At 45.0% G+C, this 24598-nt stretch overlaps 1 protein-coding gene across 1 annotated transcript in view; it reads right to left on the reverse strand.

The window, feature by feature from the left end:
• The window catches only part of SPOCK1 (SPARC (osteonectin), cwcv and kazal like domains proteoglycan 1), a 517472-nt gene extending 512813 nt beyond the window's left edge, over positions 1-4659 (reverse strand). The window contains exon 1 of the mRNA XM_030318711.1: positions 4474-4659. Coding sequence (XP_030174571.1) covers positions 4474-4659 — 186 coding nt within the window. The remainder of the gene's footprint in view (positions 1-4473) is intronic.
• Between the last annotated feature and the right edge of the window lie 19939 nt (positions 4660-24598).

The raw sequence follows: 24598 nt of genomic DNA on the forward strand, positions 1-24598 counted from the left end.
ATGTCATGTTTGGTGTAAGCAACAATATTATTTTAATCAAATCAGAAGCTCGTTATTAGCAGAAGATAAGCCCTAATGTGACCCCTACAATAAATTGTATCTACCTGGCTTCCATTCTTCTTTGTGTCAAACTAAGGTTCTTCACTGACTGTCCTCAGACATAAAATTGGAAAGACTTACCATTTCATGTCAATGGAGGCTCACACCCTAAGTCCATTCCAGTCTGAATTGACTGCATGCACAGTAAGAAACTGGAATCAGACTACCTGGGTCCAGGCCAGGCTCCTCTACAGCCTAGCTCTGTAACTTGGGACAAGAGCCTTAATCTTTTAATGAATGGTCGATAATAACAGTACTTCTAGAATTGTTATGAATATTAAATGAGAAAATACATGTAAAGTACGCTAAACAATGTCTGGCACACTAAATGCTTGGTTAATGTTAGGTATCACCTATTTCTGCAATGTTTTAATTTTTTAATTACAACCAGAACATATTACCTTTATAAGAAAAACTTAAAAAGAGAGAAATGCATGAAAGCATAAGGTAAAGGATTTCCTCCAGTGAACAAGAGGTTACTGAGAGAAGAAACCACCTTATTTATCATGTTCACCCTTACAGCCCACTGCCTCGCACACACTAGACAGTCAAATATGGGTTGGAATGAATGTGCAAATGAACGTAAGAATGAAGAGAGGAAAATTTCCTTGCAGGAATGACTATGGAAAGCCAAATCGCAATGAGGAAAAATCCAGAGAGGTGCTTGGGTGACTCAGTCGGTTGAGCATCCAACTCTTGATTTCGGCTCACGTCATGATCCCAGGGTCGCGGGATTGAGCCCTGCAACCAGCTCTACAATGAGCATGGAGCCTACTTGGGATATTCTCCCTCTCTCTCTCTCTCCCTCTCCCTCCACCCCTCTCCTCCACTCACACACACTCTATCTCTAAAATAAATTTTTTTTTTAATCCAGGGAATGATTCTAACATCTTGACCCCTCAGTCTCAAACCACAGAGAAGTTAAATGCATGACAATAGGAGGCTGGAAATTATCATACAACTAGATACAAACATCTACCTTCTTCATCTTCTCCTTCTTTTTCTTTTTTTAAACGTTTATTTATTTTTGAGATAGAGACAGAGCATGAATAGGGGAGGGTCAGAGTGAAAGGGAGACACAGAATCCGAAGCAGGCTCCAGGCTCTGAGCTATCAGCCCAGAGCCTGACACGGGGCTCGAACTCACAGACTGTGAGATCATGACCTGAGCCGAAGTCGGACGCTTAACAGACTGAGCCACCCAGGTGCCCCTTCTTCTCCTTCTTAATACTGTATTTATGCAAAAGTCTGAGTTTCCATTGGACCAAAACATCCCAACTGCTCATCTTTAAAAAATAACGATAATCAAACTAACAGACCATCAATACATTTAGGAACAAATATGTCCTAACATCTAAACAGTGTCCTATTTCTCCTGAATCCATCACTCCAGGAGACAAGCCATGGAGCAGTTGTGAAAGATGTATTTCTGTAAAGAAGGATACAGTTATTATGTGTGTACCTAGAACAATAGGACGACTTGCAAGTGATAAGTAGTGGCTATCAAGCAATCGCTGGCAATGTCACAGCACACTCAATAGGCTAGGGAGCATGGAGCACACAGCCTGCCATCATTTCCATTTCAAAGTTAGCCCAAGAACAACAACCAATGGGTATCATCAAATCTGAAAGGAGCCCTTAGTTTTCAGTTTCACAAGTTCAAAAATCACTTCTAAATCTCTCTCCCCAAAGTGCAAAAAGGTTATAAGTCCAGGAAAAGGCAAGATATTTTCTTTCACAGTGACTTTCAAAAATTGACAAGCATCATAACAGTAATCTCAGGACATAGTCTCTCAAAGTTATCAGTGGCTTCAACCAACAACAAAAACACTAGCAGAGAAGCTAAGCTTTGTCAATCTTAAGCAAGACGTAGCTCTGTAAAAACAATCAGGCTGGCTGAGCAAGTGACCAGTTCCCTGGGGCTTTGTCCACAGAACATCTGGTTTTTAAAGCAAGCAGCCTTTTAGTCCCTGGTCCCAGGGGACACAGGCTTTGTAGTTACTCCAAGCAAATGACCGAATGGAGATACTTGGATTTGGAGTAAAAGAGTAGCTGGTTTGAGTTTCACAACTTTGAAGAGGTTAATAGCATTAAATTATATCTGAGCCACACCTGACTGGTATCATCAGACACCGCCCCCCCCCCACCCGCACCATGAAGCATATAAAATGGTTGATAATAACACCAGTTTGGAGGTTTTTGGGGTTTTTTTTAACATTTTTAGATGTTTTTAATGGTATACTGGATTAAAATATCATTTTAAAAGAATATATTCTGGTAAAAATATTAACACCTAAAATTCTCCAGAAACAAAAAAGCATTGCATTTGAACACAGAAGCGTCTCTCTTTTTATTAAACTGTGGACATTTTTACGTTATTTAAGGCACACTCTATAGTATCTCCTAAACATCTTAAGAATTATCTAGAATGTTTAAAATATAGTTTCCCAGCAGTCATCCTGGAAGCATGGAACCACACTCTCCAGAAGAGGCATCTGCATGTTGTAATTTAACAAACATCCCAGGCAAGCTTCATGATCACCCAGGTTTGGGACAACACTGACCCAAGGATAAAAAAATGTCACCATTTGCAAGAAAGATGAGAAATGAAGAAACGCTCAACTTTTATAAATTTAAAGCTCGATGGGAGATAAGAATCATGTCATGCTTATGATACAATGAGACTAGAAAACCTTGAGCAGACACAAAAGCACAGTAAACCTTTCCACACCCCAATGGCCAATGAGCACAGCTGCTTTCAATTCGACCGAGCCGCCAGGGAAAACAAGGCATCTGCAAAGGTGTCCCTTCCCTGCACCTGGCCCAATTCTTCCATGCCGTGGAGGGGGAAGCATCTGCCTTGTCCCTCAACTCTACCGAAAATGTAATGATAAAATAAATTTTACAAAGCAAAAGTATGTCTACCCTATTGAGTCCATGAATGAATGCTTCTTTGGGGGCACCCTTTGGGCACTCTGGCATCCTTTTCAGCCTCAGGCAAAGAAAGTCACTGCAGGATTCCTCCGAGCTGAGCAGAAAGGGGACGCAAGATGGTTAACAGAGCAGGTCAGGGACACGGGGAGGTGTGCCAGGGATCTCAGGGCTGGGGGAAGCAAAGGGGAAGTCCGCTGCCTAAGTAAGCTCAAAATAACTCCAAGTTCACTGAAAGTGTTTGAAAGCACCTTTCAAAGAAAAACAGCCCACAGCCAACTAAAGAGAGGAGGAAGACGAAGAGGGAGAGGAGGGGGTAAGCCCTCACTCAAGGCTATGGGCGGGCCTGCTCCTCAGGAACCGGGCCTGGAGAGGCGCTCTTTAGAAAGTATAAGAAATTATCTGGATTTCTTCGTACTTTTCCCCCGCAGGACCAGGACAGGGGCTAAGATAAATCCAGTGAAGGATGGTGACTCCCAAACATCTCCCACCTGAAAGAACCCTGTAAGAAGAACAGAGACTCGGAAATGCGGGTCCCTCTCTCTCTCACGGGCAGGAATTCCTAATGTTAAGGATCATAAAAGTTCTTCCTCAGTGCCCTGCAAGCCTATGGCCTCAACCATCTGGGACAGCCTTTGAAAGAGCTGTCTGCAAGCAGCTCCCACAGCACCTGGGGGTTGCCATCTGCTGGAAAGACTGTGCCAGGTGCCTCTTGTCCTGCATCCTCCGGGACATACCTGGGGAGCCACAGCCAGCCTTGGGGAAGAAACAGGCAGCAGATGTGCCTGTGGGTGCCCAGGAGGAACTTTCTCCCCTGCCAGGGCTCCCCCACAGGAGCAATCCTCTGCCACCCAAGCTCATCTTCAGGGCAGGAGACCAGCTCCATCAGTGGCCTGCTCCCTTTCCCTAAAGACTCCAAGGGTCAAAACCACCACACCTCCTCCACAGCACCACCATCCACATTTTCTCAGGCCCGTTGCCAGGACCCTCCAATCCTCCTGGAACAAATCAGCTGGGCTCACCCCTAAACCTAACATCTGCAGCAAGGATTCTTCTGGCACAGCCCAGAGATGGTCCAAATCCCTGCTGCCCCAGGAAGGTTCTCTAGGGGGCTCGGCAAAGTCAACCATCCACGTTAGGGGAACTGAGGACCTTAGGGAGCCTCTATCCAACCTGCTTGCTGTTCTTACCATGCGTACTGAGTCATCTCCCCCGGTCCTACGATTACACACACCTGGACCACAGGTAACAGGCAAACAGTATCAAGCCTTCTAAGTTCTCTTTAAAGTTCTTCTCTGGCAAGATGCACCCTGGGAACCCCCCCCCCCCCCGCCAACAAGCTGCGGTGAGAGGTCTGCGCCCATCCCCTCCCCTCCCCGCCTCAGAGCCCCCCCTCTCACAGAGGCTCCCCGACCCCGCAGGGCCTGGCAGCAGCGGTACTCACGTCTCGAAAGCGGTTCCAGTACTTGTCCCGGTCGTACTGGGAGACGGTGCTCAACCACTGGTCATTGTCTAAGAAATTGCCGTTGTTGGGGCCCGCGCCTCCGGCGAGCGCGTCCAGGTGCCGGCTCTCGACCTGGAGGAAGCACCACGCCGCGGCCGCCGCCGCCAGCACCGCGATCGCCGGCATCTGCGGGCAGGGGGCACGCAGGGGCGTGAGCCGGAGGGCAGGGCCAGGCGAGCCCCTCGCGGTGCACCGAGGTCTCGGCGCCTCGGCGACCCGCCCCGGCTGTAGGGACTGGGGAATCTCACGGCGGAAAAAGGGTCATCCCTCGCACACCTGGGGCGTCTGTCGCGAATCGAGAGAGCCGGAGAGCCCTCTCACGAATGGGGGGGGGGGGGGGCTTAGTTACAAATCAAGAGGCTGCGTCACAAATTAGGGGCTGCTACCAAACTACAGAGAATATCTGTCGCCTATTCTTCGGGTGCCCCACGGACCGCTACTCTCGAATCGGCTTCTTCAGCACCCCTCCCCAAAAACGCGGATTCCTGGATCGGCAAGCCGCACTCCCACAGACGGTGCCCAGAGCTCCGGGGTAGGGAGGGGGAGAACAGGGATCCGAGCAGCAGCCCAGGCTCTGGCCAAACGGGGCACGGGGTGGAGGGAGGAGGTACCCGCAGCCGGGGGGGGGGGGGGCGCGTAATCCCTCGTCCGCCCTGTAGCCTCGGCAAGAAGGTAAGAAGGTCCCGCGGAGATACCCCCAGGCCCTGCCCCTGCCAGCCTCCCGGTGGTCGCGGGGAGATCCCAACTACGCCAAGTTGGGGCGCGGGGTTCCGCGGGGCACGTACCGTGGGGGCCGGCCCGGGTCCCCGCGTCCGAGTTGCTGGAGCTCGTGTGGCGCGGTCGCGGAGGAGGCTGATCCGCCGACTCGCTCTCCTACGCTCCTGCCACCCGCCGCCGCGCGTCCGGCCGCTTTGTGAGCCCGCAGCGCTCTGGCTCCGCTCGCTCTCTAGCTCGCTCGGGCGCGGCGACCACGGGCGGAGGAGCCCGAGCGCTCGAGCCGAGGCCTCTGGCGACCCCTGGCGGCCGCGCGCTGCCGTGCCTCCCGCCCGCCAGCCCCGCCGCCCCTGGCCCGGCAGCCAGCCGGGGAAGTGCTTATCCACCGCTCAACGCGGGGCCGAAATAAGCTTTCAGGCTCAAGCCGGTGAAAGCTACTGAGGGCACTGAGGACACATGGCCAAGAAAGCAACGTAGAGGCATTCTCAAAAGGAGGGTCGCCGGGCCACCTAGGTCAGAATCACCTTGGTCTGGGGAGGAAAGGGCTTCTTAAAAATGCGGATTCCTGGCCGGTGCTCCAGACTTGCTGAATCAGCGTTCCTTGAGAGGGCCTCTGGGAGGTGAGTGAATTTGGGCACTGCCCGTTCTCGTTACTGGTCCTGTGCCCACCGGTGTCTCTGCACGCCCATGCCCCATACCATGCCCACTGCTGTCAAGCCCTTAAAACAGTCCGTCTGCCTCCATTTCTAAAATTTCTACATCCCTGGATCCCCACATTAGACCTAAGCATATCCTTTGGTGTTCTGCAGCCGAAGCCCAGGTCTGCTTCTGTTCCCATTGCTTGAGAGCTGGCCCCCGCACCAACCTGTTGGGTTTTCCCCCAGGGGAGGAAGGAGAGGAGGAAAACTAAACCAGACTTCAGGAACAGGACACAGACCGGGAAGGCCGGCCTTAACCTGCCCCCAGCCCCCCAATCTCGTTTCCAAATCCTCAGCGGCGGCGACTGGTCAAAAAGGGCTGGAAAGTTAGTAATGCAGTCCTCTGTCTGCATACAGGTGACACTCACCTGCTGCCTTTCTCTTGTACAACCACACCCCACTCCCCAGACACCTGAGCACTCTTTGAAAACAAGTCTGATACACTCACCCCTCTTCCTTCAACACACACACTTAAAACCCTTCATGGCGCTCTCCTCATGAAAACCAAACAATGGGTAAAGCCTCCTGACTCTGCACATCTGTCCCCTGACCACCGATCTGGCCACCTCTGGTGCCACGCCTTCCTCCTCCCCTGAGTTCTCAGTGGGGATAGGATTCCAGCACTGGGTGCTCATTTCTGCCTGGGCCATTGTCCACACCCACCCCCAACTTGGGCCTTATTAATTCACCCCTGCAGCTTATACATCCTGACCTCTTCAGAGTCACTCTTGCTAAGCCTGTGGACCAGGCCAAGACCCTAGAGAGGCTCTCGTTGAGAGCACAACAACTCCAGCTTAAGCTTACTGCACTTGGAATCGCTTATTCCAAGCGAGGCAGCTATGTGAGGATGGAGGCCATGTTTGGCTTGTTCATCTCTGCTCCCACTGCCTAGAGCCATGCTCCTGACACATAGTGAGAGCTCAGAAAACATTTGATGAATGAATGAATGAATGAATGAATGGCATCCAGCCAGGGACTGGAACCACACTCAGCCAACATTTCTCAACCACTGTCATGCGGTCACCGCAGATAATTTACTTGTGTGTAGTTTGATGTGTAGAAGTTGGATTATGATTGTTCCTAAAAAGTAGCAGATGCTTATCCCAACATTATTCTGGCTGATTTACATTCCTAGAAGCATTCTTGAAAGGGAGAGAAAGGAGTGGAGTCACAGCTATATATTGGGGACTGTGTGTCATCCACAGTTGATTTTATCATGGAAATACTTCCGGTGTTTCAGGATCATGTCCTGGGTGTATCAGAGTGGGAGAGAGGTTTACAAATGATGGAGAGACCATTTCTTACTTCCATACAAACCCAACCAAGCAGCCACTTCCCCATTTCTCTGCCCAATTTGACAGCAAAACTTCTCCAAAGAGTTGTCCCCAAATGTCATTTCTGCCTCCTCAGCTCCAGTTCTTTCTTCCACCCACTCTATGTGCTTTTCATCCTCACTGACTAAGTGAAGTGACTTGTCACCATCAGCAACCTCCTCCAAGTCGTCAAAATGAGTGGGAGACCTCAGTCCTACTGTTCTTGGCCTCTGAGAGGTTCCTTTAGGCTTTCGTGGCACCATGCCTGCTGACTTTCCTGCTCCCCACCAGTCATTCCCACCAGTCATTTTCAGGGCTCAGTCCTGGGCCCTCTGCTCGGTCTAGATCCTTTCCCGGGGTGTTCTTATCCAGTCCTGTGCTGATATTCTGCATTTGCATTTCTAGCCCAGAAGTGTCTGATGACTTCCAGCTGTACGTCCAATGCCCTACTTGACATCTCCTCCACATGCCCCGTCGGTATGACAGACTTTTCCAGGTCAAAACAGGAGTCTAGATTTCCCTCTGTGAACCCATGCTCTGACTGATCCCTACCACAATAAATGTATCCCTGTGCACATGGCTGCCAGGGTCGGAAACCTAGGAGGCATCTTCAGTCCCTCCGTTCCCCTCACCCCTCACCTCCTGTCTATCAGCAACCTTACCACTTCCACTGCCCGGCACCCTGCCCAGTCCACCTCCACTGGCACCATGGGTCCACACAGCCACTACTTCTCACCTGGAAGGCGGCAGTGGCTTCTTGGGTGGTTGCCTTGATTCTTTCCTTTCCCCTCCAATCCATTATCCATTCAGGATAATCACTTTCAAACAGAAATCACTCCCTTGAAAAGAACCGTTCAATGGCTCACCATGACACTAAAACAAAAATCCAAACTCCTTCCCATGACTGATAAAACCCTGTACCATCTGGCCCCCTCTTCCTCCCTCTCATTCCCTGGATTCTAGCCACACTTGTTGTCATGGTTTTGCACACGTGCCAAGCATGTTCTCACCTCAGGTACTTGGCACTGGCCAGGTCCTTCACTTGGAATGCACGCTTCCCACGTTTCCCAGGTCAGCTCTTTCTTAGCTGTCAGATCTCAGTTCCATGTCACCCCCTCTAAAACAGGGCCTTCCCAGCCCAGCCACGTCAATGCTCTCTATCCTTGTACCTGGTTGTCCCGTAAGAGTATGTAGTTCCTTTGTCTCTGTCTTTCCCAGTCCAAATATTAATTCCAGAAGGACATGCATAGCGTCCTTTTACTCCTGTATCCTCAGGCTTATCTCAGAGCCTGACACTCAATGGGCACTCCGTAAATATTTATCCAGTGACTGAATGAATGAATGAATGAATGCATGAAGCAAATTCCAAAACCCTTAATGCATTTCTAAGTTTGAAAACTCTGTCTAGAGATGTTTCCTTTGGTAGCCCTTAAATCCCTTGTTCTGCAGATCCAAGCTCTGCTTTTCCAGCAGGGCCTGTCCCCAGTTTAATCGGAGGGCATCTGCTCTTGGCCAGTCTCCAACTTCACAACTGGAACCTTCCCTGTAATCACCCACCGGGGTGGGAAGGGCAGCCAGAGCACCATGGTCAGGTGTGGGGGTGCTGGATCTGGCCTGAGCCGAGAAAGGACGTAACCTTGGAACAGGGGCAAGGAGGCTGGAAGCTGGAGGCCTGCCACCAGTGCAGCCAGCACTTGAGGGCAGAAATGTCAGATTTATTCGGCTGCGGGAAGTACCTGGGACCAAAATCAATACTGGGCCTTGGGGCTGTATTTCTGCTTTTCATTGGCTTGCGCACAACTATAATAACTCCTTGTTTTAACATAGTTCTTATTTCCAAAGTGCCCCACATGTTTTATTTTCCGTTTAATGAATCCTCAGACACATGCTACTGGGTAGTCTGAAGCAGACATAACTATCACCATTTTATGCTGAGGATAGGGGAGCAGAGAAAGGCTAGATGAATTGCTGAAGGTCGCAGAAAGAGAGGAAGGTGCATCTGGTAGTAGGAAGTTCGAAGTGTAGCCCCCACTCCGTGAGGCTATGCTGGCTATGATGAGAACCACCCATTAGGCTCCATGGAATGAAAGAGGTGCCTGCCATACTCACCCTGTCATCAACCCAGATTTATTTTTAGCTGCAGACTCCTACCTACCTCCTATATGGCATCCCCATTTGGCCATTTCACTGTCACTTTGAACTCCATGTGTCCAAAACTGAATGCCTGAGCCATGTCTCCTAACTAAACCTGCTCCCAGCCCATGTCCCCACCTCAGGAAAACCACCACCACCCCATATGCCAGTCTCATTCCAACCTCCTCCACAGCCCCCACTTTCAGTGATATACCAACCCATCAAGTCTACCTCTGCAGAATTTCCAGTTAGACCCGCTGTACCCACTACTACACCTCTAGAGTCCAGTCCCCACCCACCCTGCATCCAAACTGCATGGAGCCCCTTCCAAGGGTCTCTTTCTCTCTACTAGAGATGTGTGATTCACTCTCCATACAGGCACCAAAGTCATCCTGTATCTGTACAAACATGACCTCTTCTCTCTCCTTACTGACCTATCCGTGCTCCCAGGATGACAATCAGGCACCCAACCATGACTCCCTATCCACCCAGCTGAGCTTGGATTCTGCCAGCCCTTCAGTCCTACACAACCCTCTCCTCCTCCCCCGCTGATCACCTATCTCCTGCCCCCTCCACTTCAGGGCTAATCTGGGGAGGGCTCCCTATAGCCTAGATGCTCTCCTCCCTCCCTGCCCTTCTCCTGGCCAGCCCCTGCTCACCATTCAGACTGCAGCTTCATGCCATATCCTCAGAAAAGGCTCTCCTGACCCCAGCATCCTCCCTGCACCCATCATAGCTGTACAATGTCAATCTCCCACCAGACATTCAAAGCACAGGGGTCTGGGCATGCCTGTCTCATTTGCTATTAAACCCACAGTGCTTAAAAAAAGCATCTGGTGGCACCTGGGTGGCTCAGTCGGCCTCCAACTCTTGATTTTGGCTGAGGTCATGATCTCACGCGTTCATGAGTTCAAGCCCTGCATCAGGCTCTGCACTGACAATGTGGAAACTGCTTGGGATTCTCTTTCTCTCCCTCCCCACCTCCTCTAAATAAACTTTAAAAACAAGCATCTGGTACCTAGTAGGTACACAATAAATACTGAGTGAATGGGTGAATGCTTGTGACTCAATGTATTTATTTCCTTCCCTTCTCAAAAGCAAAGTAGCTCCCAGGTTTTTGTCAATACCTTAACCCTAAAACAGTCCATGGATGGAAGGTGGGAGCAATGAGGGATGAGATGACCACTCTATTCCCAGGCTGTTCTGGTGGTTTGAAGGTGAATCTATCCTGGCCCCAAGAAGAGGAAAAATGAAATAGGTGCATTTTTGGCACCACTGAAAAGAGCTCACCCAGCAGGACCTGTAACTTTTACGAAGATGTCGATTTCACCTATTGATTATATGTATTCAGCAGAGCCAGGCTCACTCCATCTCTCTGCAACCCCCATGGCCATTTCCACCGCATACACATACCTTCTTGCTTTCTCCCCACCACCCCCTGTCATGCAGAGCCATGGGGTATGGGCAATCCAGCTTGGGAGAAATTGATTTTAAGCAAATGAATACCTCACAAATAAATGAAAACAACCATCAAGAAAGCTTAGTAGCCAAGCAGCTACCCAAGGACAAAGCAGAGGAGGCCAAAGTCCTGACCACAGAGAAGAAAACCAGGAGAGTGACAATACTAGGAACATTTGCTGATATGCATTGGACATGTCACAGATCCTGCAGTCCTGTGTGCTATATAATATAATGTTCACAACAACCCCCTAAGAAATAGGCACCAAGATAAGCCCCATTGCACATATGGAGACAATGAGTCCCAGGGTCATGTTACCACTCATCCAGGATCCCTCAGTGAGTAAATGGTAGAGCCAGGATCTGAACCAGGTACTATCTGATGTCAAAGGTCCCCCACAACCCACCACAGCACTCAACCCCACGGCTGCCATCTCCCTCCCTGCCCTCTGTGTTTCCCTCACCTCCCACACTAAAGCTCACACTGGTAAAAAGTCATCTTTTGATGTAAATGGACTGTTCCTGATTCATTTATACACAATATCGGTTGTTCTCATGAAGTTTAGCGCCTATTCCCGTGAAATGTATCTAGTCATCAAGATATTAAAATGGGAAATCATGCCAATTATTTAAGCTTGTGACTGTCTGTGTTTCAAAACGCACTGATAACTATGACTCCTTGAACACAGGACCAAAGGATTGAACATGAGTTGGGAGCCATGCTGAGGACGTAACCTCGTCAGCTTAGAGTGTAAAATAGTATTTGGGTGCTAGGGACCACATGTTTGGTCCTCATCCAGGAACACTAAGGCCCTCTCTATGTCAAATAGTGATGGCTGCTTACAGGACACCTGGTCAAACAAAGTGATGTGCTGTCTTGACCCACCTCCTTGGTCCTGTGGGTAAAAAAATCTAACAAGGTGCCCAAGGACTATGGGAGAGAGACTTCCAGGGACTGATGTATCTGTGGAAAGTCACTAGGGATGGGAGGGCAACCTCTGAATCTTCATTTCAACATCCACCAATCATTGTGCCACACTAGATGATGCCGGGGACACAACAGGTGAATGGGACAAAAACAGTCCCTATCTTCATGGAGCTTATTCTAATAGGAAAGACCTCTGTCCTGGTTTGCAGCACTGGAGAGAAGCTTGCTTGGCCCAGCTGGAAAGAATTCATCTCTTTTTGATTCCTCCATGTTCATGCAGGTCTCCAAAAATCTCTGACATCCTTCTGCCTGGAACATTCTCCCAATTCTTCAGTAGCTAACACAGTCCCTGGAGTTTGTGAGACACTGTCAGCTGTCAGATGCAACCCATTTCGGAGAAGTTAAAAAAGCATGCATCTTAAATTCATAAGACAGTGTATGGCACAAGAACAGACACTCAGATCAATGGAATAGAATGGAGAACCCAGAAATGGACCCACAAATGTATGGGCAAGTAACCTTTGACAAAGCAGGAAAGAATAGCCAATGGAATAAAGACAGTCTCTTCAGCAAGTGGTGCTGGGAAAACTGGACAGTGACATGCAGAAGAATGAACCTGGACCACTTTCTTACACCATACACAAAAATAAACTCAAAGTGGATGAAAGACCTCAGCGTAAGACAGGAAGCCATCAAAATCCTCAAGGAGAAAGCAGGCAAAAACCTCTTTGATCTTGCCCGCAGCAATTGCTTACTCAACACGTCTCCGGAGGCAAGGGAAACAAAAGCAAAAATGAACTACTGGGACCTCATCAAAATAAAAAGCTTCTGCACAGTGAAGGAAACAATCACCACAACTAAAAGGCAACCGACAGAATGGGAGAAGATATTTGCAAATGACATTTCAGATAAAGGGTTAGTATCCAAAATCTATAAAGAACTTCTCAAACTCAACACCCAAAAAACAAATAATCCATTGAAGAAATGGGCAAAAGATATGAATAGACACTTCTCCAAAGAAGACATCCAGATGGCCAACCGACACATGAATAAATGCTCAACATCACTCATCATCAGGGAAATACAAATCAAAACCACAATGAGATACCACCTTACACCTGTCAGAATGGCTAACATTAACAATTCAGGCAACAAACAGATGTTGGTGAGGATACGGAGAAAGAGGATCTCTTTTGCATTGTTGGTGGGAATGCAAACTGGTGCAGCCACTCTGGAAAACAGTATGGAGGTTCCTCAAAAAAACTCTAAATAGAACTACCCTGCGACCCAGCAATTGCACTACTAGGCATTTATCCAAGGGATACAGGTGTGCTGTTTTGAAGGGGCACATGCACCCCCATGTTTATAGCAGCACTATCAGCAATAGCCCAAGTATGGAAAGAGCCCAAATGCCCATCAACGGATGAATGGATAAAGAAGATGTGGTATATATATATATATATATATATATATATATATACAATGGAGTATTACTCAGCAATCAAAAAGAATGAAATCTTGCCGTTTGCAACTACGTGGATGGAACTGGAGGGTATTATGCTAAGTGAAATTAGTCAGAGAAAGACAAAAATCATATGACTTCACTCATATGAGGACTTTAAGAGACAAAACAGATGAACATAAGGGAAGGGAAATAAAAATAATATAAAAACAGGGAGGGGGACAAAACAAAAGAGACTCATAAATATGGAGAACAAACTGAGGGTTGCTGCAGGGGTTGTAGGAGGGGGGATGGGCTAAATGGGTAAGGGGCATTAAGGAATCTACTCCTGAAATCATTGCTTCACTATATACTAATTTGGATGTAAATTTTAAAAAATAAAAAATAAAGTTAAATTTTAAAAAAAATTCATAAAGACAGTGTAGTGCATACTTCACGGGGTTATCAAGAGGATTAAACAAGTTTCTATTGGTAATGTACTTAGCACAGTGTCTTACACATAATAAATGTTATCTAAGTGCTTGTTTGTCAAAAGTTCCTCACTCAATACTATAAACTGAATACAACAGTCCTCCCACTTCATGGTTCAAGGACACCAAGGTCTGGAGAGGTTAAATGACTTGCTCAGGATTATAAGGGATCTGACCCCAGGCTTTGTGGCTTCTAAATCCATTTCTACACTGTGAGGCATAGCACCTCACTCCATTGCCCATACACTATGCTCTGAGATGGGAAATATGGAGCTACCTCATCTCTGTCAACCAAACAGCAAGCCTTTAGAGTCTTGAAGACAATTGTCTTTTCCCCTCCCAGAAAAGCCATCTAAGCTCCTTTTTGTCTCATTAACTTTGTGTTCATTTAAAGACAAGAAAAGCACCCCTGTGTTGGCATCGGCCTCTACACGCAGACAAAAGATTCACAATAGGCTGGCAGGAGCCTCCTTCCCTCTCTGGGTCATCACCAGAATTCTGCCATTAGAATTGTTTTAGTTTGGGGATCATGCAAGTTCACAGCTTAGGGAGATGGAGGTCAGGGTGTGCCATGTCAAAAGAGAGCTTGGCTGTACCTCCAGCAAGCCACACTGCTGAAAGAGGCCTCAACTCAGCAAGGATCTAGAGACTGAGCACAAAAATGGAGTTCCTCAGGCACCTGGGTGGCTCAGCCGGTTAAGCATCTGACTTCGGCTCAGGTCATGATCTCGCGATTTGTGGGTTCGAGCCCCGCGCCCAGCTCTGTGCTGACAGCTCAGAGCCTGGAGCCTGCTTTGGATTCTGTGCCTCATTCTCTCTCTGCCCCTCCCCCACTTGTGCTCTGTCTCTCTCTATCAAAAATAAATAAACATAAAAAAAAAAGTTTTAAAAAAAATGGAGTTCCTCATGGAGGAAGCTCTCCAAGAAGCTTTCAAGCCAACATGGAGATGAGACAGCAAATCTGAAGCTGGAGAAGTCACACAGAGCCAAGTGGGCCTTAGAAACACAGTAAAAAAACCAGACTCGTCTCCTGAGCCCCCAGAGGAGCCTGAACTAACTTGAAAGGATTTCTGAGACCATTGAGCAACTAGCTTGAACTAAAACCAAACTTCCTATAAATGTTTCCTACACAAATTCCCCAAATGGAATACAGAAGGATCGGCAAAGTCCTACACACTAAACTGAACCAGCATAAGCCCCCAGGAATAGACAATGCTAGGAAAGCATCACCTCAAGGCAACACAGTTCCAGAAGGCATTAATGGATCAGTGAGAAGACAAAAACCTCCATCACTGTGCTAACCACACAGAGCCGTGAGGCTCTGGCAAACCTTGGTTCAAACACCAGCTCAGCCTCCTTCTAACTGTGGACTCTCAGACTAGTTGATTAATCCCTCTGGACCCATTTGTTTGCCTGTAAAATGAAGAAAATAATGGTGTGCCTTCTTTATAGGGCTGTGAGGAGGATTAAGAGGGATGTAAAACTTGCCTAGTGTCTACACATGGGAAACACTATAAATATGATACGGCAGTGTCACTGCTGTTCCTATAAGATGCTTTACAACTTACCGTGTGATTTCTTATTAAAGTCTCACATATGAGGCTTAGACGAGCAGGTGAGTTCACCCCTTTATAGACTGAGGAACACAGACCCCAAGTAGAGATTTTAAATCACTTACACACTTCTCTCCACTAGATTTTTCTAAAGTTAAAATGTTGGGAAGAATTTGCCCGGCTACACACATATTCACATATAATTTGCAGATGCCTACAACTTTGAAAGACATCCTCAGGTAATTTGCAACTTAAATTTGTATCATTTCACTGAAGGCATGAAGTAAACAGGGAGTTATCAAGCCAAGGAGAACTGTAGGGGGGAAACAGCAGGGGTCCCCAGAAGCTGTCCTAAGATCTTTGGTGGGAGAACACCAAATTTACAAAGTTAGCATGTACCCAACAAAGGCATATTACGCAGGTCATTAAAATGATGGCCATAAAACCCATGAAACAATATGGAAAAATATAGGGTAAAAAAAAAAATCAAATTGTAGAAATGGATGGCCAGAAGGATTTCAGCAGGAAGGAAGGGGGAAAAAAAAGTAAACTAGCAGTGGCTATGTTAAGGCAGAACTGTGGGCAATGTTCTTTTCCTTCTTCCAAAGATATCTCAGTGTGGAAGTGTAACATAAACAGTATATCCTATATTAGGATCATATACCCTAGAGTTAGAGAGACCTGGGTTTGGATCTCAGCTCTGTCATTTAATGCCTCTGTGATTTCCACAAGTTTTTTATTCTCTATATGCTTCCATTTCTTTATTTGTAGTATGTAGGCAATGATAGGACATACCTATCAGGATTTTAGGAAGATAGCATATACACATATCATTTGAACCATATATGCTCAATTAATTTTAAATGAGTATTCATAAGAAGAAGGAGAACCTCACTCCCCACTCCTCTTTATCCATAGGGATCCTAGCTGTTCCTAGGACTCTCTTTCTCCTCTCCTAAAATGATGGAGGAGGACTATAGAACCTCTACCCCAGCATTGGACTTGGAGGAAGCATGAGGTACCCTTGATACTAACAATTAAAGTTTCCATATACTTTGAATCCATTACAAAGAGAATTCAAACAAATCAGTAAAGGAAAGAAGAAATCAATGAGAAATTGGCAAAGGCTTTGAACAGGCAATTCAAAGACATACAAATGGCCAAATTACATATGAATCAACTGCCTAGTAACCAACATAAAGCACATCAAAATAATACATCACCTATCAAATTTGCAAAGACTGTTTTATTCATTTTTCTCTATTTGTCAGATATGGGGAAAAGTCTCCTTCCTATTCTCTCTGTGGGCTCATAAAGTAGCACAATGCTCCTGGAGGCCAAGTTCATATTTATATTAAAAGCCACAAAATGTTTGTAACCTTTGACTTCACAATTCCACCCATAAGAATTTAACCTATTCAGATAATTAAGAATATGTGCAAAGAGGGGCACCCGGCTGGCTCTGTTGGTGGAGCATGTGACTCTTGATCTCAGAGTTGTGAGTTCGAGCCTCACACTGGGTGTAGAGATTACTTAAAAATAAAATCTTTAATAAAAAAAAGAATGTATGCAAATATTTGTCAACAACGATGTTTGTGGAATTACTTATAATAGTGAAAATGTGGAAACAATCTAAATGTCTAGAAACGGGGAACTAGTTAAATAAACTACATTTATATAGAAGAATATGTGGCCACTAAGTTATGTTATTTGGGAGTATCTCATAGCTGGGAACATATGGCATTAATTGAATAAAAATAATCAATCAGTATTATCTGAGGTTGGTTCCACAGAAGCAGAGCCTGAGGCAAGGATTCCTGAGAAAGTGATTTATTGATAGAGTGCTGTAGGGAGAAGAGTAACAGAATAGGAGCGTGCAGGCAAAGAAAGCCAAGCACGACTGTGGTCCCCACTGGAGAATAGCTTCAGCCTGGACCCATGGAGAGCTCTGGGACAGAGTAATACCCCCAGGTTGGTTCCCCATGAGAGACTGGTCTTTCATTTCCCTGTGGCATTGACTGCTGCCTACCAGAAGTGTGAGTTATGAGGGTATACAATCTCTGCCAAGGGTAAGTCTCCTAAGAAGAAGCACCACTGACATCCACTTGCTCCTCATGTTAAAGTCACCCCATCCACCCACAACTTCTCCAGGATTCTGATAGGTTATACTTCCTGAGAAATCACACAAGAGGTGGGTAACTTAGTTGATGCTGTACTTGGTCTTGAAGTTATAACTGATGCTTGTCCTTCCCCTCCCCTTGGCTAGTCCATCTGCTAGCCTGGGTAACTTGCCTGGTGGGGCAACCCAGACCCTTATCCATGAAGAATCTGAGCCCCAGATCACCATGCCTTTAACAGACTGTAACTGCTATCCTTGCCCATTTATAGCTATAAGTAGTCATGGAAGTGTCAAAGGATCTCAGGGAATCAACTCAGTATATTTCTCTTACCACCACCACATACCAAAGTCCTACCTTCTCATGACGGTGAGGGTCAATTATTCCATTTTGTGCTTGGTCTTCTGTTGTCAAATGGGAAGTCCAAAGTGACAAGGCAGCAGCCATAGTTTAAGTTTAGTGGAATACCTCCTGTGTACCCTAGTGGAAGCAACTCCCATCTAGGATATAGGATCTCTAGCTGCAAACAGGAAGTGTGCAAAGACTCCAGATGGGTCATGAAAATGATGATGAGCATCGATGCTCCTTCTTACCATCCTTGAGTCTCACCAATGTATCCTGTCTTCTGGGGACATAGCACTATAGAATGGCATTTGGTTTAGGGCGCCTGGGTGACTCAAGTTGGTTAGGTGACTGACTTTGGCTCAGGTCATGATCTCACTGCTTGTGAATTCGAGCCCCATGTCAGGCTCTGGGGCTCTGTGCTGACAGCTCAGAGCCTGGAGCCTGCTTCGGATTCTGTCTCTCTCTCTCTCTCTGCCCCTCCCCTCCTCAGGCTTGCTCTCTCTCTCTCAAATAAAAAAAAATTTTTAAATAAATAAATTTTTAAAATGGCATTTTTAAATTAATACTTCAGCTATATCTTTAAGAGGTCGTTCCAATCCTTAACCAGACCAGCAGCTTCAGGATGGTGCAGTATAAAAGGGTCAGTGGATCCCACGGTTATGTGCTCACTGCCATACCTCCTTTGCTATAAAATAGTTCCCTGGTCCAAGGCAATGTTATGTGGTATCCCATGTCAGTACATCAAACACTAATTTGATCCTTGCATCTGCTAGTGGTGCTGGCTGAGACAGAGCATGCTGGAAAGGCAAATCCGAACCCAGAGTATCTGTCAGTCCTGGTCAGAATGAAATGTTTCCCATTCCAAGTTGGAAGAGATCTGAAATACAAAGGTTCAGCAATGGTTTCTCTTTCTAGTAGGTCAACATTCAGCAGTGACTGAGTTGATTTACTAGTAGGTAAATTTCTCTTAGGGAAAGGGAAGCCATGTTGGTGAAACTATCAATAGTCTTCATTTCTGCTGCAAGGTTACTCAATTCATCAACCTGAGTGCAAGAAATATAGATGTATGCACATGCATGCATTAGTACATGCACCCATGTTTCCTAGCCCTAGCTTCTGAGAGATTCTAAAATAACCAAGTAGCAGTGAGTATACATAGTGCCCAGGTCTTGGTTTCAAAATACTATTTTCTAATAAAAGAAACCAGGGCTCCTTGAGAAGTGGATGATTGCTGGGCTAGAGCAGGGAAACAGAAGATAAGCTTGGCACATTTTGTACTGCCAGAAAGTAGGAAAGTGCTCACAAAGATGTGGCCTTGTCAAAAGAACAGGATCAAACCTGAAGGAGGTCCTCATGGCCAAAGCTGGAAAATTTTTGGAAACAAAATAAATAATTACTGTATTGGATTTAAACCATAAAATAACATAGATGTCCGTGAGTCTATACTGATATAATGAATGAATGAATGAATGAGTGGGTGGATAAATAAATAAATAGTGAGAATGGGCATTTCTTCCTTATAGTTGAATTCCAATTAATAAATGCAGAATGAAAGAGCAAGTAGAAAATCACTATTAGTCAAACACACAGTAATCATTGTTATAGACAAGGTCTACTGATGGGTGGTAAAATTAGTTGGTGGAAATTTGAAGACAAACAGGACATGATTAGTCTCCAACTACCTGCCTCAAGATATTTATTACAAAAGGAAGATACCAACTTTATAAGGGAGGACTGTAGCAGAAACCACTTTAACCAAGTTGTGGAAGTCAACATCACCAGTGCTGAAACAATCTATTAACATCATGACCTCTTGATATGATGGAAAATAAGGACATAACTCATTCCTTTGGCGTTCTTGCCAAAAAAAAAAAAAAAAAAAAAAAAAAAAAAAAAAAAAAAAGCTTAACCTCATTCCAAACATAAGACTGAAGGATATGCTACAAAATAATTGATAAGTATTCTTCAGAAGTCCAAGATGATGAAAAATAAGAAAAACTGAAGAACTGTTCACAATTATGCAAGACTAAAGATAAATTACAACCAAATGTGGGATTCTGGAGTGGAAAAGGGACAATGGGGGAATACTGATGAAATTTAGATAAAGTGTATAGTTGATTCATTGTATTGTGCCAGTGTTAGTTTCCTGGTCTTCTACTATGTTCCTTAATGATGTCATCATTAAGGTAAGCTAAGTAACAGATATAAAGAAAGATTTCTGTACTATTTTTGCAACTGTCCTACAAGCCTAAAATGAGTTCAAAATGAAAAGTTAAAAAATAAACATCCAAAAAATAAAGTGCACTTCACATTGTATAAATCAAGGCAGGGGGAAAGGAAGTATAGACCCAGATAATGCAAACTCTTCCATGTTACCTAAGTCTAAGCAAAATAAGCAACTCAGGTGGAAAAATAAAAAATCATGTCCCCTCCTTAAACCTAACAGAAACAGTATTTAGAGTTTCCACATGCTGTGTTCTTCCATTAACATGGATAATTGGAAATTGACTGCCTTTAGAAATGATGCCCAGTTCCTCTCTCTGAGTACAACACAAGATAAATTCCCAGGGCAATGGCCTATGTTATTGAGTCCCACAGTAATTAAGTTAATGTATCCTATCTTGTGTGTAGAGGTGTAATTCAGGTGGTACAAATCCTTTATTGAACTCAAATTCAATAGTCATGTACAATTCCACTATTTGTGGTGTTCACAAAGGCTGTAGGAAAACTATAAAAGGTGATACATTATAATCATATTCATATGAAGGTTGGGTGTTTCACCTGACACAAGCCATTCATGGGTTACCCTTTCATTTGTACAGAAGAAATGTTCAAGTGAGTAAACAGCAGCATATAATAAATGGAGCAGAAGCCTGTGGCTTTTGCCTGCCCAGGATTCTTTTCTCTTTCTTCTATAAATACGCCTTCATTTTCCTTGAGAAACCACCTCCTCCCTTCTCTCAGCCCACATGATTCAGAACAGCAGGTGCCACAGCCTAGCTCCTGAGATGGCCACATGACCCCAGCCTGCCCAAACAGCATATAATTCCCCTGGCCACACTTCAAGAAGGTTCTGGAAGGGCAAATGACCCCAGCCTGGCCAGTGAGGCTCCATTCTAGGGCTTTTGTTGTAACTATTGAGAAACAGAAGGGCTCATCTTTTCATAGATGATATTAAAGATGATAGGAGGTAAACCCAGAGTCAGGGGTACCCATCTTCCTGTTATCTTGGAAGAAATGCTGAACAAGGCCAACAGGGGTAAGAACAGAGCTAAGAGAGACTGAGCAACCAGGTATATTTGTCAACACCTTCTTTCTCTCTTTCTTTCCTTCTTTCTTTCTTTCTTTCTCTTCCTTTCCTTCCTTCCTTCCCTTTCTCTTCTTCCTTCCTTCCTTCTTTTCTTTCTTTCCTCCTTTCTTTCCTTCCTTCCTTTCCTTTCTCTTTTTTCTCTTTTCTTTCTTCCTTTCCTTTCTTTCTTCTTTCCTTCTCGTTTGTTTCTCTTCCTTCCTTCCTTCCTTCTTTAATTCCTTCCTTCATTTTTTCCTAAAGCCACTTTAGTTGGGTTTCTAATAGTTACTAATGTAGTAAACATTTTAAAATAGATTTCCAGGCAAAAGAAAAAACACACACACATTTGAAATCTCAGCACCCAGATCTATCTTAAATTCACCCACTGCTATACCATTATAAACAATCCTGTCTTTATAATTCTTCTAATTATCCTCTTTCTTTCCTAGCCATCCCTCTCACCTCGCACCTCAACAACATGTACAAATGTCATCTATTCCCAGAGCCATCACGTGTCCCACCTGGCCCTTCCCCACGTGTCACACGTGTGAAACCTTTATACCGGAAACTTTGAATTTTCTCTAAGCTCTAAAATAAATGGAAAGAGGAGTGGGGAGGCTGGGAAAAGCAGGAAAGACTTGCATGGTCATTCTGGGGTTAAACTTGGAGGTTTATTCTAACAGGAGAGGCAGCCAGGTAGCCATGACCTGTATTTTCATGCCAGCCACCAACCAGCTCAGCAACCTTGGGAAAGGCACCTAAAGGCCCAGGCTCCAGCTCTTAGGCCATGTAAGGAAAGGTTATCCTAAAAGAGAAAGGGACTTTCTCTGCCATAGTGTTTTATCAGATCAAGCTACAGTGTTATTATACAGCCTTAACATTTTACCTAACTTCCTCCATTGGCCAACCTCCCACAGGCCAGAGACAATCTGCCTGCAAACAAGGAGTAATAGCAATTAATGACAGCAAACATTTTCTGTGTACCTACTATGTGCCAGTACTAGACATGCTTCTATCTGCATCTCCAGTCCCCACAGCAATGCTTTGAGGTAGGTCATTTTAGTCTCCTTTGTGAAATAAGGAAACAAAGAGGTCAGACTACTTGACTGAGATCCCACAGCTAGGAATGTCAGCACCATTATTCTAGCCCAGATCTGGCTAGCCAAAAAGCCCCTCCCCTTTCCTCTGTGTCACATTCCTCCACAGGAACTCTTGTCCTTTATCACCTTCCAGCTTACCCAGAAGAGCCACAAGCAGAAACACCTGTGTTGAGGTAGTATCACTGGAGATGGGCTGGGAGTGGCCTGTGTGCAACGTGGGAAGGACTGGACAATCATCTCCACACCTTCCAACAAGCAATCCAAATAAAAGACTATATCCCAGGCAGTAATGATAAATAAAAAGTATACATTTCCAACATATGTAAAGGAGGCTCATCATAACACTATTTATAATGAAGGGAAAAATTCCAGAACCATCCACATGGGGAATGGCCGAGCTGAGTGCCACAGACCATAGGAGAGAGACTGTGTAGCCCTAAAGAGTGACACTCACTATTTTGTACATGAAAAAAAGATCAAGCAAAAAAAAAAAAAAAATGTGGGGGCGGGGGGAGCAGAAACCAAAAGAATAATAACAGCTACAACAAAATAACCTTGTTTGATCATTTACTATGTGAATACCACATTACACAAATTATCCCATTGAATTCTCAACTATAATTCTATATAGTAGGTATTATTATTCATACCCATTTTTCAGAGGAGGAAAATCAGACTGATGTTAAGTAAAACACTCAAAGTAATTAAAATAGAACCCATTTTAGAAATAGGGAAATTTGACCTCAGAGCCTTATTTTTCAAGTGTTTATCACTACTATGTGAAAATGCAGATACAAACATGCATTTAAGAACAACTATAGGGGCGCCTGGGTGGCTTGATCGGTTAAGCGTCCGACTTCGGCTCAGGTCATGATCTCACAGTCCGTGAGTTCGAGCCCCGCATCAAGCTCTGTGCTGACAGCCCAGAGCCTGGAGCCTGTTTCAGATTCTGTGTCTCCCTCTCTCTCTGACCCTCCCCTGTTCATGCTCTTTCTCTCTCTGTCTCAAAATAAATAAACGTTAAAAAAAAAATAAAAAAAAAAAGAACAACTATATAGGAATGCCTAGTATGCCATGCCCTTTATAGGGTTCTGCGATTCAGAATTAAAAAAACAAGTATGTTTGTATTTCCCATGGAGCTTATGTTCTGGCGGAAGTAGAAGACAGACAAATTTGACAGTGGAGATAAAGACTATGAAGAAAACATAGCAAAGTAAAAGAACAGGGAGAGAATGGGAAGGTGCTGGTTTAAATGTTTAAATAGGGTTGCCCAGTAAGTCCTTTTTGAGAAGGTGACATGTGGGCAGAGTAAGAAAAGGTGGAATAAGCCACACAGCTGATGTCAAGGAGGGGGTGGAAGCAGGGTTGCTCCAAGGAAAAGACAGATTAAATGCTAAGGCACTGAGGAAGGATGCACCTGTGTGTTCAAAGAACAGCAGGAATGCCAGTGTGACTACAGGAGGAGGTAGGGGAGAGAGAGGAGGTGAGTTCAGAATGACAGGTATGATCCTCAGGACTTTGCAGGCCATTGCAAGGCATTTGGATTTTATGAAATGGGAAAAACTTTGGAAGGGTTTCAAGTGAGAAGTGACATGATCTGATTAGTTTTAGAAGGACTGATCTGGCTGCTGTGGGGAGAACAGACTAGCAAGGTAGGTGAGTACAATCAGTAAGAAGTAGATTAGGATTCTGGATATATTTTGAAGACACGCTTGATGCCATTTCTTCATGGTTTGGACGTTGGATATGGAAACAAAAGAGAAGTCAGGGATGACACCAAAGGAAGCTCTGACAAGGATAAAAAGGGAAGTTACAAAGAATATTTTACGGTAAAGGAAATTTTTCTATAAAATGCTTGAATAATAATGAATTACATGTCACCAAAATTGAAATGATAAAAATAATTGTATATAAATTCAGTAAAATGGTACAGCCATTATGGAAAACAGTATGGCAGATCTCCCCAAAATTAAAAATATAATTATGATATGACCTAGCAAATCCATTTCTGGATACATAAAAAATTGAAAGCAGAGACTGGAACAGATACTTGTACACCCACATTCATAGTGACATTATTCACAAGAATCAAAAGGTAGAAACAACTCAAGTGTCTATTGACGGATGGATAAACAAAATGGTGTATATACATACAGTGGAATATTATTCATCTTAAAAAGGAAGAAAATTCTGATATATGCTACAGCGTGGATGAAACTTGGGGACACTATGTAAAGTGAAATGAGTCAGTCATTAAAAGACAAATACTGTATGATTCCACTTATATGAGATACCTAGAACAGTCAAAACTATAGTGAAGCTGGCATCAACCTTCTAAGTTTCGACAGAAGAATGAACACTACAGGTCACCCCAAGGCTCAACCAGACTGGCCAAGGAACACATAGGGCAAGGCTCAATGGATATGAATGCTTATCATTCAACTATTTGTAGGACAGGTACATCACCAGATATACCTAATTAAAT

Source organism: Lynx canadensis, chromosome A1 (assembly GCF_007474595.2).
Source record: "Lynx canadensis isolate LIC74 chromosome A1, mLynCan4.pri.v2, whole genome shotgun sequence".
In the NCBI taxonomy this organism is placed as follows: Eukaryota; Metazoa; Chordata; class Mammalia; order Carnivora; family Felidae; genus Lynx; species Lynx canadensis.